The sequence below is a fragment of the Macaca fascicularis genome, chromosome 5 (genome assembly GCF_037993035.2).
Source record: "Macaca fascicularis isolate 582-1 chromosome 5, T2T-MFA8v1.1".
NCBI lineage: Eukaryota > Metazoa > Chordata > Mammalia > Primates > Cercopithecidae > Macaca > Macaca fascicularis.
The window spans coordinates 2,609,254-2,624,117 of NC_088379.1; the positions used below are offsets into that span (position 1 = coordinate 2,609,254).

At 53.1% G+C, this 14,864-nt stretch overlaps 1 protein-coding gene across 3 annotated transcripts in view; it reads left to right on the forward strand.

Moving 5' to 3' along the window:
- Window positions 1-14,864, forward strand: part of CFAP99 (cilia and flagella associated protein 99) — a 46,753-nt gene that overhangs the window by 27,286 nt on the left and 4,603 nt on the right. For 2 of the 3 annotated variants that reach the window (XM_005554308.5, XM_065544679.2), the window contains exons 7-14: window positions 3,160-3,240; window positions 3,425-3,496; window positions 4,437-4,508; window positions 4,921-5,009; window positions 5,754-5,958; window positions 12,784-12,925; window positions 13,169-13,320; window positions 14,086-14,291. In XM_005554308.5, the coding sequence (XP_005554365.3) occupies window positions 3,160-3,240; window positions 3,425-3,496; window positions 4,437-4,508; window positions 4,921-5,009; window positions 5,754-5,958; window positions 12,784-12,925; window positions 13,169-13,320; window positions 14,086-14,291 (1,019 nt within the window). Of the gene's footprint in view, window positions 1-3,159; window positions 3,241-3,424; window positions 3,497-4,436; window positions 4,509-4,920; window positions 5,010-5,753; window positions 5,959-12,783; window positions 12,926-13,168; window positions 13,321-14,085; window positions 14,296-14,864 lie in introns of those variants that run through there. The other variant, XR_012434555.1, reaches the window with a different exon arrangement.

The window sequence follows — 14,864 nt, forward strand, 5'->3', positions numbered from 1 at the left end:
AAAGCAGAACCTCAGTGAATATCTGTTGGATGGATGGGTGGACGGATGGATGGATGAATGGATGGACTATCGGATGGTAGGTGGATGGGTGGATGGATGGATAGATGGATGGATGGATGATTAGATGGGTGAATGGATAGATGGATGATTGGATGGAAGAATGGATGGGTGGATGAATGATCAAATGGATGGACGGGTACATGGGTGAGTGGGTGGATGGATGTCAGATGGATGGATGAAGAGATCACCAGGTAGATGGATGAATGAGTAGATGGATGGGTGGGTGAATGAATGGAGGGATGGGTAGATGGATGGATGGGTAGATGGATGGATGGATGGTTGGATGCACAGAAGGATAAGTTGATGGATAGATGGATAGTCAGATGGAAGGATGGGTGGGTGGATGGATGGAGATCAGATGGATGGATGGATGATAGATGGTCAGATGGGTAGATGGATAAACAGATGGGTGAGTAGATGGATGGGTGAGTGAATGAATGAATGAGTTGGTAGATGGATGGATGAATGGAAGAATAAGTGGATGGGTAGATGGATGACTGGATGGATGGATGGATGGATGGATGGATGGATGGATGGATGGACGGACACATGGAAGGATAAGTGAATGAATGTAAGGATAAATGCATGCATGGAAGGATAAGTGGATGGGTGGATGGATGGATAATTGGATGATTGGATGGATGATTGTATAGATGATCAAATGGTTGGGTGGGTGGGTGGGTGGGTCAGTGAATGGGTGATCAGGTGGATGGATAGATGATCAAATGGATGAATGGATGAGTAGATGAATGGGTAAGTGAATGAATGGATGGGTGGGTAGATAGATGGATGAATGGATAGATGGACAGATGGATGGACAGATGGGTGGATGGATAATTAGATGAGTTTATGGGTGGATGAATGGATGAACACATGGGTGAGTAGATGAATGAGTGAGTGAATGAATGGATGGGTGGGTAGATGGATGGATGGATGGATGGATTGGATGACTGGATGGATAATTAAATGGTTGGATGGGTGGGTAGGTGAGTGAATGGATGACCAGATGGATGGATAAATGATCAAATGAATGAATGGGTGATTAGATGGATGAGCAGATGGGTGGGTAGGTGAATTAATGGATGGGTGGGTAGATGGATGGATGGATGGATGGATGGATGGATGGATGATTAGATTATGGATAGATAGATGGATGATCACATGGGTGAGTAGATGAATGAGTGGGTGAATGAATGGATGGGGGGGTGGATGGATGGATGGATTGTTGGCTTCATGAAGGATAAGTAGATGGATGGATGAGTGGATGAATGGATGGATGGATAGATGGATGGATGGATGGATGGATGGATAGAGGGATGGATAGATGGATAGACGGATGGATGGGTGGGTGAGTGAGTGGGTGGGTGGATGATCAGATGGATGAATGATTAGATGGAGGTGGATGAAGGATGGATGATCAGAGACCTTGCTGCTGAGCAATCCCACAGTTGCCCCATCTGTATAATCTTCAGCATTTCTGACCCCATCTCCTCAGGGCTCAGTGTGTTTGTCTCAGGTCATGCTGCCAGCTTCCTCTCTCTCTCTCTCTCTCTCTCTCTCTCTCTCTCTCTCTGTGTGTGTGTCTGTCTGCCAAGCACAGCCCCTGCCTTGGCCCTCACCATGCCCTCCCATGCTCTATAGCTGTGTGCTTCTCAGTACAATCTGTGAGATGTTGGTGGACATGTACCTTCTCTGCATCCACAGGGTGGCTGTGCTGAAACTATACTCTACCCTCCCTACCCTGTCCCATGCCTAAGACATCCTTCCCCTTCAGGGTTGAGGGCCCACTGGAATTCACTCATTCATTCATCCAACAGATAGTTACAGAGTGCCAAGTGTATGCCAGGCACTGTGACCTCATGAAGCATGCACTTCAGTGGGGGACGCAGACAAAATCAGGATAAGTAAAACATATGTTGTATTAACTGGTGATAAATGCTGAGGAGACAAAAGGATGCAGACAAAGGAGATGAGCATTGGAGCGGTTGTGATTCTAGATTGTGTGGCCTGGAAAGGCCCCCCAAGAAATGCCATGGAGTAAAAATCCAGAAGTGAGCAAGTCAGCCATGGGGTGTCTCAGGGAAGAGCATCCTGGGCAGGAGCAAGGTGCAGGCAAAGGCCCGGGGCGGTGCCCACCCCCCGTCAAGTGTTTAAGGGCGGCCAGGAGGGGCTGGAGTGGAGTGAGGCAGGGAAGAGGGAAGGCGGGGTACCAGTCTGGTGACACATGCACTGGAGGGAGCAGAGACAGGACACATTGAGGCAGGCTGGCACCAACACAGGGTCCCTCCAGCTGCCGTGGCCAGGGAGGGTGGTGAGAGGCAGTTTGTGGAGATGTCTTGAAGCAGGTGGGCAGGAGATGAATGTGGGTGTGAGAGACAGGTGACAAGGAGGACTCTGAGGCATGGGTGAGGATTGGACAGCAGTTGTGGTCAGTGAGGCTGAGGGAGGGCTGGTTGGAGGAAGATGAGGGTTTTAGGTTTGGAAAAGTTGATTTTCCATGACTGTTAGATGTGCAAGGGAGAAGGCATGGAGTTAGGAGGGTAGATACAGCGGTCTGGAGCTGGGCCGGCCTCCTCCTGCTCCTCCACGGACACAGCTCCGGCCATGTTATCGGAGCCTCTTGTGACTGGACTCGGGGATGTGGTCCAGCTGCCCTGTCCTCTGCAGTGTCCCCTCCCCACAGCTTACTTTGCAGGGGTCTGTGATATTCTCCCAGCCTCTCCTGCCCAGGCAGCCATCTTCTGCCTGTCTCCCAGTGTCAAGGGAACTGGCTGCCCTCTTGCTCCTACCCACCCTGGCCATCCCATGCTGGCCGATGGTGCGCCCTTGGTACTGCCGGCTCATGTCTTACCCCACCCACCGCATCCCCGGCCAAGCTCCAGACCCCGCGCCAATGACCAGCCTGACCTCCTTCCCTTTACTTCCAACACTGACCCACCAGCACCTAGCAGTGTTAGCTCCAGCCCTGCTTCTCCTCCAGTGCAGGCTGCCACCACCCTCCCCTTCACCTACATCCACCAAGCTGTTGGCCCTGGCATTCCTGGGCCCCTCCCACTCGTAGCTGCTGACCACAGGCTCCTCCTCCCACCGCTTCAACAGGTCCCCCAGAGCACCTACCAGCCACCCAAGGAGCAGCAGCAGCTGGAGACGGTCAAGAGGCACAACCGCCGAAAGGCCGAGGTGAGCTGTGTGCGACCCCTGCCTTCCCAGAGACCCCATGTGGGGGATGTATGAAGGGAAGGTGGGGTGGGGAGAGGGAGGAGGAGGCAAGAGGGGAGAGACTGGGTGGAAGCTCGTCCTCCCATGGCCTGGAGGACACTGGGCAGAGGCTGGTGGAACTGGAGCCGCCATGTCACTGTGGCAGGAGCTGCTGCTGAGGGCAAACATTGAGGAACTGCGCTGCGCCATGCCCAGGTCCTGCGGGGAGCCAGTGCAGGTACCGCCCAGCTCTCTCAAGACCCATCATCGAGGTGGCATCTTCTCAAGCCATCAGAAAGTTCCTCCCAACATTATCGCAGTGACCACTTATGTAGCCTTTTACCACTGAGGGCCAGGGAGGGGCGGATTCTCAGTAACACTGGGAAAGTGCGCCTTGAGCCCACTGCGGTGTGGCCCCTAAGCAGGCGGGTGTAGATGCGCATCCACATCCCCTGGGAGGAAGCTCACGGGAAAGCACCTGCAGGTGCTGCCTCTTGGTGTCTCCAGATGTTCTGTGACGAGCATTTCATGCCTCTGTAAGGAAAAAACAAACCCAGGTATGTTTGCCAATAAAGAAAAAGCAAAGCGACAAGGACAGGAGAGACTGTGCCTGGCGGGGTTCACTCAGGAGCACGGCCCCACTGGGTGGCAGGGGTCCCACCGTGAGGGCAGACCCGGGGTGGGCAGCCCGCATGGTGCATGCCGCGGGGCCGACTTGGCTGAGTGCTCAGAGGGGTGGCCTTTGCAGCCACTCCACTCACTGCAACTTGCAGTGCCCACCTGGGGTGTGTTGGCAAAGCAGCTGGAGGCTGGGCCGGGAGCAGACAAGCTTGGAGAGAGGCCATGGGGGCCAGCCAGACCCCAGCTCTGGGGGTGGCTGAGAAGAGAGTCACTGAGCCCTGAGGCCAAGTTGTCCTGACTAGAAACCACTGTTCCCAGGCCCACAGGCCCTGCACCCTCCCTGTTCCAACCTGGGTGGAACCCCAGCAAGGTTTGGGGGGCATTGGAAGACAGAGATGCTGACCTGGGGTGGTGGTAGGAGTAGGCAGCTGCGGGGAGGATGAAGAGGAGTGAGCCAGGCCTCCCCAGGGTGCTGGGCCAGCATCTACCTGGTGTGTGTTTGGGGGCACCCAGCAGGCACAGGTGCCAGGCAGCCAGCTCTGCCCTGACTCCCGCAGGGCTCCAAGCAGCAGCTGCGGCTTCAATTCCCACCCCGAATCCGAAAGACTCCGAAGCTGACCTTCTATAGGGTGAGGGATTCTCCTGGATGGTCAGGCTGCTGTCCCTGGGCACCCACCCCTCCAGACCTTTTCTGTCCCTAGAGGCTCAGATGACCTGAGCTGGGGGACCCAGAGTCTCAAGGACGGCCCCACTCTGGGGGAGAGGGAAGCACCCGGGCAGGGAGTAGGTGTGAAGGGCACCTGGGCAGGGGGTAGGTGTGAAGGGCACGAGAGCAGGGGGTAGGCGTGAAGGGCGTGAGGGCAGGGGGTAGGCATGAGGGGCATGAGGGCAGGGGGTAGGTGTGAAGGGCACCCTGGCAGGGGGTAGGTGTAAAGGGCACCCGGGCAGGGGGTAGGCATGAAGGGCATGAGGGCAGGAGGGTCACTTGTTGCTCCCAAAGGTCCCCTCAAGTCCCCACCACAGCCAGTCCCCGCTCCACAGCCAGACAACGTCCCGGTCAAGCTGAACACCACAGCCATCCTGCGAGAAGGGGCCTTGTACCAGCGGCAGGTGGAGCAAGAGCTGCAGAGGTGAAGGGTGGCAGGCCCCCCACCTGCCTTCCACAGCATCCCCCTTGGGAGCAAAGGCCCAGACGAGGGGCCTGGGGGCTGGGCAGCTCCGTGGAGAGGGCTCAGGGGTCACAACAGGCTGTGGTCCTGCAGCGGCAGGGGCGACAAGCAGGACTGTGTCAGGGTCACAGGTGCACCTTACAAAGATCATCCCGGCTCATGGAGGGGCATGAATGGGGGTGGAGGAACTTAGCAAAGGCCTGACCCACCCCAAACCTCCCTTGGGGTTACCTCCTCTCTGGACCCCTTCCCGATGCCCCCCCGCATCTCCTAGACCACCAGGGCTGCGAACTCCTGTGCTTACCCCACGCAATGTGGTCATGTCTTTCCTTGTCTGCAAGTCAGGCTGTGGGGGGAGCATGGGTGCCTGACCAGATGGTAGAGTGGACGCACAGATGGTGCACAGGGGCAAGGGTGGCCAGGCCAGTGGAGGACAGAAGGTTGATAAATGGACAGATGACGGACACAGGGTTGGTGAGTGGACAGACAGTTGGACAAACAAGTGGATGAAGGGAGGGGTGAGTGGATGGGGCTGATGGGTGGATTGTGGGTCGGGGGTAGGAGTAAGGGCAGGCCATGCAGCTGGGTGTCAGGAGTAGCAGCCCACGCCTGCGTGGCCACTGTCCCCCAGGAAAATCTGTGGCCACCCAGTAGCCTCCATCACGGGAGGAACCCCAAGTTATGCTTCTGTCCCTCTTTGCCCAGGGTTGATAAGCTCGTGGATGGGGCTGGGGACTTCTCTGAGTTCCTTGAGTGGCAAAAGAAGATGCAGGCGAAGGACCGGGAAGAGCAGCTGGCTGCAAGCGAGTGCCGGCGGTTGCAAGGGAAGCTTAGCCATGAGGAGGCCGTACTGGCCCGGCAGAGCCTCATGCAGGAGAACAAGCAGAGAGTGGAGCAGCAGAAGGAGCAGGTGGGTGCCATGCGGGGCAGCTGGGCATGGGGCAGCCAGCTGAGCTGTGTGCCCACTGGGAGCTGCAGGGCCAGGACTGGCAGCGGAGCCGAGTGTCCACAGCACCCCCGTAGAAGCTACTGATGTGTTGGTCCCGGCTCCTCTTCCTCCTCGAAGGACACACTGCCTAGGTAGGCATTCTCAGCCTGTGTTCCCCGAGAGTGCCTGCTCCTTCCAGTGGGCCTCCCAGTGGCCTGGACCAGCAGGGAGCCTCAGCCCCAGGAGGCCAGCCTGTATACTCTCTCCTGGGACGTATCCCTTTGCAGGCCTGTGGTCAGGGGCTTGATCAAAGATCACTTAGATTGTTTCTTTTGATAGTTTTGTCTGTGTCTGTATTCAATTTTAAGGTCTGCCTTTTCTTTCCTTTTTACTTTAAAAAAGAAATATGAAGGTCAGGCCAGGCATGGTGGCTCACACCTGTAGTCCCAGCACTTTAGGAGGCCAAGGCCAGAAGATCACTTGAGCCCAGGAGTTCAAGATCAGCCTGAGCAACATAGCAAAATCCCGTCTCTATAAAAAATACAAAAATTAGCCGGGCATGGTTGTGCGTGCCCATAGTCCCAGCTACTCAGGAGGCTGAGGTAGGAGGATCACTTGAGCCTGGAAGGTCAAGGTTGCAGTGAGCCATGATCATGTCACTGCATTCCATCATGGGCAACAGAATGTAGCTGTCTCAAAAAGAAAACAAACAAACAAACATAAAAATGAAGTCCAAACAATGTGAAAAGGTAGACTCAGAGAAGTCTCACCTCTTGTAAGTCTATAACTTACAATCCATTTCCATCTTCCTTTGTAGGTCCTTCCTTTCATGAATTTCTGGATTGCCTTTCCCGTCTTTCAAAGCAAATAACACCCTTGTATATATGTACTTTTTCCTTTCCTTTTTTGTTACATAAAAGGTCACATTTTGCTTTATCTGCAAAGAATAATGTGCAAGGCTTTCACCTTTGCAGAGCTGGATTTTCAGGATAAACTTCTAGAGGAAGTTACATTTTCAGATGTCACACCAAAGAGTAACTGGATATGCGGGAGTCCTCGTTTGGGACGCGTGGTTTTACTGAATATGGCCAATCGTCTCCCTGGTACTTTTATTACCATCTTACTCCCCCAAAGTGTGAGAGGGGTCTGATCCGCATGCCCCAGCCCAGAGTACCAGGTGAATTCGTGAATTTGTGCCTGTTTCATGGGTGAGAAATAGTATCTCGGTATAGTTCTGATTTCCATCTCATTTATTTATCAGTGAATTTGAGCAAATGTCCACATGTATAAGTGATTTCTGTGTCTATTTCTATGAACCGTCTATTCGTGTCTTTTGTCCATTTTCTATTGCACTTTTGACCTTCATTTCCTTGACTTTTTTTTGGTTCTTTATTTCTTTAACTTGACAAATGCAATTGAATATATTTACGATATATAACTTTTTTTTTTTTTTTTTTTTGAGGTGGAATCTTGCTCTGTCGCCCAGGCTGGAGTGCAGTGGCGCAATCTCATTTCACTGCAAGCTCCGCCTACCAGGTTCACGCCATTCTCCTGCCTCAGCCTCCTGAGTAGCTGGGACTACAGGTGCCCACCACTACGCCCAGCTAATTTTGTGTATTTTTAGTAGAGACAGGGTTTCACCACGTTAGCCAGAATGGTCTCGATCTCCTAACCTCGTGATCTGCCTGCCTTGGCCTCCCTAAGTGCTGGGATTACAGACGTGAGCCACCGCATCTGGCTGATTTATTTATTTATTTATTTACTTTCTTTTTCTTTTTTTTTTTTTTTTTTTTTTTTGAGAAGGAGTCTCGCTCTGTCGCCCAGGCTGGAGTGCAGTGGTGCCATCTCGGCTCACTACAAGCTCCGCCTCCCAGGTTCACGCCATTCTCCTGCCTCAGCCTCCCAAGTAGCTGGGACTACAGGCGCCTGCCACCATGCCTGGCTAATTTTTTTGTATTTTTAGTAGAGACAGGGTTTCACTGTGTTAGCCAGGATGGTCTCAAACTCCTGACCTCGTGATCTGCCCACCTCGGCCTCCCAAAGTGCTGGGATTACAGGCGTGAGCCACCGCGCCCAGCCTTTTTTTTTTTTTTTTTTAAGATGGAAGCTTGCTCTGTCGCCCAGGCTGGAGTGCAGTGGTGTGATCTCGGCTCACTGCAACCTCTGCCTCCTGGGTTCAAGCAATTCTCCTGCCTCAGCCTCCCAAGTAGCTGGGACTACAGGTGAGCACACCATGCCTGGCTAATTTTTGTTTTTTGTTTTTTTTCTTTTTGAGACAGAGTCTTGCTCTGTCGCCCAGGCTGGAGTGCAATGGTGTGATCATGGCTCACTACAACCTCTGCCTCCCGGGTTTCAGAAATTCTCTTCCTCAGCCTTCTGAATAGCTGGGATTATAGGCATGTGCCACCATGCCCAGCTATATATATATATTTTGGTGTGTGTGTGTATTTTTAGTAGAGATGAGGTTTCACCATCTTGGCCAGGCTGGTCTTGAACTCCTAACCTCGTGATCCACCCACCTCGGCCTCCCAAAGTGCTGGGATTACAGGCGTGAGCCACCGCACCTGGCCTAACATGATCTTTTGGAATACAAATACATTGTGAAATGGCTAAATCAAGCTAATTAGCATATGCATTATCTCATATACTTATTTATGGTAAGAACACTTACAATGTACTCTCTTAGCAATTTTTCTTTTTTTTCTGTTTTTTCTTTGGGTTTTTTTTTTTTTTTTTTTTCGAGAAGGAGTCTCACTCCATTGCCCAGGCTGGAGTACAGTGGGTTGATCTCACCTCAGTACAACCTCTGCCTCCCAGGGTCAGGCGGTTATCCTGCCTCAGCCTCCTACGTAGCTGGGACTACAGGTGCACACCACCATGCCTGAATAATTTTTGTATCTTTAGTAAAGATGAGGTTTCACCATGTTGGCCAGACTGGTCTCAAACTCCTGACCTCAAGTGATCCATCCACTTTGGCCTCCCAAAGTGCTGGGATTACAGGCATGAGTCACTGTACCCACCCACAGTTTTTCTTTTTTGAGACAGGGTCTCACTCTGTCACTGATGATCTCGGCTGATTGCAACCTCTGCCTCCCAGGCTCAAACCATCCTCCCACCTCAGCCTCCCTAGTAGTTGAAACTACAGGCGTGCACCACCTTTTTAGGAGAGACGTGGTTTCACCTTGTTGCCCAGGCTGGTCTCTAACTCCTGGGCTCAAGTGATTCACCTGCCTCAGTCTCCCAAAATGCTGGGATTATGGAAATGCGCCTCTGCGCCCAGCCTGATGTTCTTTATATGTTATGAAAAATAATCTTTATAATATATTGTTGCAGATTGCTTTTTTTCCAGTTTGTCATTAGACTTTGTATATGAGGCTTATGATGTGTGTTTCCCATGCAAATATTCTTTTTATGTCTTCAAATTTAACATTCTTTTCTCGTGTTGTGTTTGGAGTTAGAAAATGCCACTCTTGGCTGGGTGTGGTGGCTCACGCCTGTAATCCCAGCACGTTGGGAGGCTGAGGCAGGCCGATCACCTGAGGTCAGGCATTCGAGACCAGCCTGGCCAACATGGTGAAACCCCATCTCTACTAAAAACAAACAAACAAACATTAGCTGGGTGTGGTGGCACACCAACTAATTACTCCTGAGTAATCCCACCAACTCAGGAGGCCGAGGCACGAGAATCGCTTGAACCCGGGAGGTGGAGGTTGCAGTGAGCCAAGATCATGCCATTGCATTCCAGCCTAGACGACAGAGTGAGACTCTGTCTCGAATAAAAAAAAAGAAAATGCCGCTCTTCTCACACCAGGTTACAGAGGGATTATCAGGCTTCTCTCCTGGTCTAAGGATGTCCGGCTACACGCATTCATGTGACTAATACTTTTTCTTACTAAATTAACTAGATTAGGTGGCACTAAATATTTGAAGTAAAAAGAGTTTTAGTTTTTCTTATGCAGCTTATATTGGACTGATTGCTTTTACAGCCTCAATGTGTTTTAGTGAACTGTAACTTTTGTTTCTGCTTGAGGTTCTAGTACCACAACCTGACCCATGGGCACCCTTTCGTCTCCTCCTCTGACCTTTGGGCACTGCTTAAGAGTCTTTGGAAGCATCTTTTCCATTGAGAGGAGAGATGTTTGGGGCCTACCTGAATGTTCTCTGCTTAAGACACACAGACTCAGTTATTCTCCAAGGAACCTCCGTGCCTCATAGAAGCCAGTATTGAGTTCCCTATCTGGGTGCTTTTCTGTTTTTTTCAACAGTTACCAGTTTTTTGGGGTTTTTTTTTTTTGGTTTTTTTTGGAGATGGGGTTTTTGCCATGTTGGCCAGGCTGGTCTCGAACTCCCGGCCTTAAGTGATCCACACGCCTCGGCCTCCCAAAGTGCTGGAATTACAGTCATAAGCCGCCATGTCTGGCCTACAGTGACCAGTTTTAAAGTACTCTAGCAACGGGGCTGGAAAAGGATAGATTTTTAAATTACGGCTGGATGCGGTGGCTCACACCTGTAATCACAGCACTTTGGGAGTCCAAGGTGGCTAGATCACTTGAACCCAGGAGGTCGAGACCAGCCTGAACAACATAGTGAGACCCCGTGTCTACAAAAAAATGTTTGTTTGTTTGTTTGTTTTTGAGACGGAGTTTCACTCTTGTTGCCCAGGCTGGAGTGCGATGGCATGCTCTCAGCTCACCATAACCTCTGCCTCCCGGGTTCAAGCTATTCTCCTGCCTCAGCCTCCCGAGTAGCTGGGATTACAGGCATGCACCATCATGCCCAGCTAATTTTGTATTTTTAGTAGAGACGGGGTTTCTCCATGTTGGTCAGGCTGGTCTTGAACACCCAACTCAGGTGATCTGCCCACCTCGGCCTCCCAAAGTGCTGGGATTACAGGCATGAGCCACTGTGCCCGGCCAATAACTTGTTTTTTAATCTGTTATCACTGTGACATTAACCCAGAATAGCTGTACTAGTATCAACACTAAACTCCTGGGTAAGCAATGACATTTCATGTTTTGGTTGTCATGGGTAATCATTCTTTGAATACTTTTTTTTTTTTTTTTGAGATAGGGTCTTGCTCTGTCTCCCAGGCTGGAATGCAGTGGCACAATCATGGCTCACTGTAACTTCAACCTCCTGGATTCAAATGATCCTCCCACTTCAGCCTCCTGAGTAGCTGGGACCACAGGCATGAGCCACCAGACCTGGCTAGTTTTGTATTTTTTGTAGAGACAGGGTCTTACTATGTTGGTCTCAAACTGCCGGGCTCAAGCAATGCTCCCTGCTCAGCCTTGTGCTGGGATTACAAGTGTGAGCCGCTGCAGCTGGCCCTGGGAGAACATTTTACTGAAGTCTTCAGGCAGATTGTTTCATCAAGCAGCACTTGCATCTTTTTTCCACTTGATTCTGGTCACAGAAATGCTGTTCTATGTGTTCTCCCTTCCTTTTAATTTTGAAGGTGCCGGTGCAGGTAACTGAAAGCTCGGGCTTGGTGTGAGCTTAGTAAGCAGCCAGTGCAAGCCATGCTCTGTGACAGGAAGGAGGAGGGAATGTGTGGGAAACCTGGTGGGACGTCCACAGCAGGCCCAAGGATGCATGTGGCTGCCCCGGCCCCTGAGTGACGGCAGGCAGGACCGTGGGTCCAAAGTTGATGTCTGAGTGGACCCAGCCTGGCGTGTGACCTTGGACTCAGGCTCTGAGGCTGCTCTCTCCGCTGCTTACTGCCTGGGAACCCTCGCCTTACTGTGAGCCTGGCCCAGTGACCACACACTCATAGACTGTCAAACACCTATCCCTGTCCACCACTCCCGGCCTGTGGGCCTCTTTTCCTTCTTCCTCTGCTCATTCCTCTCTGCCGACTCCCTATTCTGTGCTGAGGCTGGTGCTGTGGTTGATGGGGACACTCTTTCCTGAGCCCTTGCTGGGTGCTGGCCCAGCACCCAGTGCACCTGAGGAGGTGGGCGTGGCCATCTTCATTTCCCTGCAAAGAAACTGAAACCCAGAGAGGCCCAAGATTTGTCCGCTGCCAGGGAGCTGCCAGGGTGGCAGAGGCAGAACTTCGCATCCTGTGTGTCTTACTCCCAAGCGGGAGCCTTATCTGTGGACTGCTGCTGCCTCCCTGATTCCACATTCCCAAAGAGCCCGGAGGCACTGCCGCCCTCTTCTACACTCCCAGCCTGAGGTGCCCAGCCATCTCCGTGCCGTGGCCCCTGGCGCTGTGGCTGGGGGCGGAGGGCCGGTGTGGACCGCCTCTGTTCTCTCTTTGCTCATTGTCTGGTTGACTGAGATGGGACTTTTGGTATTTTTTGGTGCCCACTTTTTTCACCTCCTATTTCCATACAACGTATTACCAAATTTGTAAAGAAACTTTTATTTTTTTTATTTCAGAACAATTTTTAAATTTACAGAAAAGCCATAAAGGTAGTACAGAGTATTCCACGTCCCCCCTACCCCGGGCTGCCTACCCTGGTTCCCTCCACTGTGAACAGCTTACGTTGCTACTGGGTGCACTGGGTCTCTAGGGCTACCACAACAAAGTACCACAAACTGGGTGGCGTCAAATGCAGGAAGGTACCCCCCAAGACCACGCTGGGAGGAAGGGAGAGGACGTGAGGTGGAAGTTCCCCAGCAGGCCCAACCTCCAAAGCCCCGCCAGGAGTGAATGGGCTTAGACCTGGGTTCGGGGGTGATTCAAAGGCAGGGACCGGGTCTACCTTCAGACCTCATGCTGTGGCCTGGGCCGGGGCGGGACCAGGCAGGGAAGCTGGTGCAGACCCACTCACTGTGGCAGGTTCCCTGTCTGAGCAGATGGCCAAGCTGATGCTGCAGCATGCGGAGACACGGCTCCGGGAGGACAGGTCCAGGAAGCAGCTGGTGGAGCAGGTGATAGAGGGGCAGAAGAACGTCAAGGCCGCCCAGACGAAGCTCACGAAGGGCCGACGGCAGACAGGTAGTCAGGAGCCAAGTGTCACTGGCCCGGCCCCGTTCTTCCCCACTCAGGTGCTGTGCTACCACCCTTTCCTGAGCCAGCTACTATAGCTGTCAAGGGTCACGGGGCCCCTTAAGGGAGGTACTCCCAAGTGGCCGCACTGAGGCCAGGGGCCTGGCTGGGGAACCCTGGGGGAGGTGCCTCCCTGTCCAGCGCCTGCCCTGACACCCACCGGCCACCTCAGCTCCTGGCTTGGCCCCCAAGTTCAGGAGGTGATTGAGGAGAGTCGGGGGCTGCTGCGGCGCAGGGCACAGGCGGCCCAGGAGGAGCAGCGGCGCCGTTGTGAACTCATCTCCCAGCTGCGCGCACTTGAGACGCAGCCCACGCGCAAGGGCAAGCTCGTGGACCTGACCCAGGTGAGGACACAGTCCTGGACAGGCCCATGCCTCAGGGAGCCTCCGTGCTGGCACTGCCATGGGAGGCAGTTTCCAGGGTTCCCACCAGCGCCACAGGTGGGTCTTGCACCACCTGAAACCTGGCCTGCCACCCTCTGTGACTTAGCACCCATGTGGCGCGGGCCTGGGTCTGGTCCTAAGAGTTCACAATCCCGCAGGTGAGGCAGACACTGAGCCAGTCCTCTGTAACCCCTGGGGGTGGCCAAGGTGGGCTTCACGGAGGAGACCACTTAGGAGCTGTCTGTTGAGGGAGGGCCAGGGTGGAAAGGGCAGTGTAGGGAGAGGGCAGGTGTTCAAAGGCTGGATGGAGGCTGGATGGAGCAGGAGGTTGAGGAGGGTCTGCTGGAAGCCCGTGTGAGAAGGCATGATGAGGGGCCAAGCCTCAGAGGAGCACGGGGAGCCAGCTGCAGGGCCTGGCCCAGCCCCAAGGCCATGGAGAGTGCAAACGGCTGTCTGCCCCAGGCCCCGAAGCCTGGCTGGGGAGATAGTCATGAGCTCCATTTGGGACTTGCCACAGTGGAGGGGCCTCAGTCCAGCTGAGACGTGCAGACCCACACAAGGTATAGCGTTGCAGAGCAGAGCCCAGGCTGGAGAGGCTGGGGGCATGTTTCATAAGCAGTGTTGAAGCAGAGGGAAGGTGGGCAAGGGGTGGGCCCATGGAGCAGGGGAGGGATCCTGGTGGGAAGCATCAGGGCCCAGCTTGGGGCCTCCCCTACCACCCCATAGACCCCTGGCTATGGCCTGGAAGGAGAGATGTCCATAGTGGAGCTGCGGGAGCGGCTGGCCCTGCTCAAAGAGAATCAGCGGCGCAAGGAAGAAGAAAAGCGGGATCAAATCATTCAGGGCAAGCGCACCAAGAGCCAGGAACTGCAGAACACGGTGGAGCAGATCTCGCTGTGCCGTGCAGCCATGGGGAGATCCGCAGCCTTGAGGTTGGTACTGGGCTTGGGGAGGGTGCCTCTGGGTGGACAGGGAGCAGTAAGCCTGCCTTGTACCCTCCTGGGTGGGTCTCCTTGAAACAACCCGCCACCCTCCTGCCCAGGAAGTTCCTTGCCATAACTCCCCTCACCCCTATTATTGTATTAGGTGACTTCCAGGCACATGGGAATGGTGCAAAATTCTGCTTCCATGGCTTAGATGCCATGACCTAGATGCGGTCATTTTTGCACCCAGCTCATGGGTCCAACCTTTTACCATATGTGCTTCACGTAGCCAGCTAGCTATTTATGTCTGCAGAAGCATTTGGAAGTAGCTGCAGGAATCGGGCACTTTACTCTTAAACACTTCAGCATACATCTAAAAAAAAGATCGTCCTACATAAAACCACAGCACCCTGACACCAATAGAAAATTGAAAAAAATTCCCAACATCATCTAAATATCTCATTTTTTGTTTCACATTTCTCCAGGTGTCCAAAGACTGTTGGCCAACTGTGTTTTTTTTTGTTTGAGATGGAGTCTTGCTCTGTCACCAGGCTGGAATGCAGTGGCACAATCTCAGCTCAC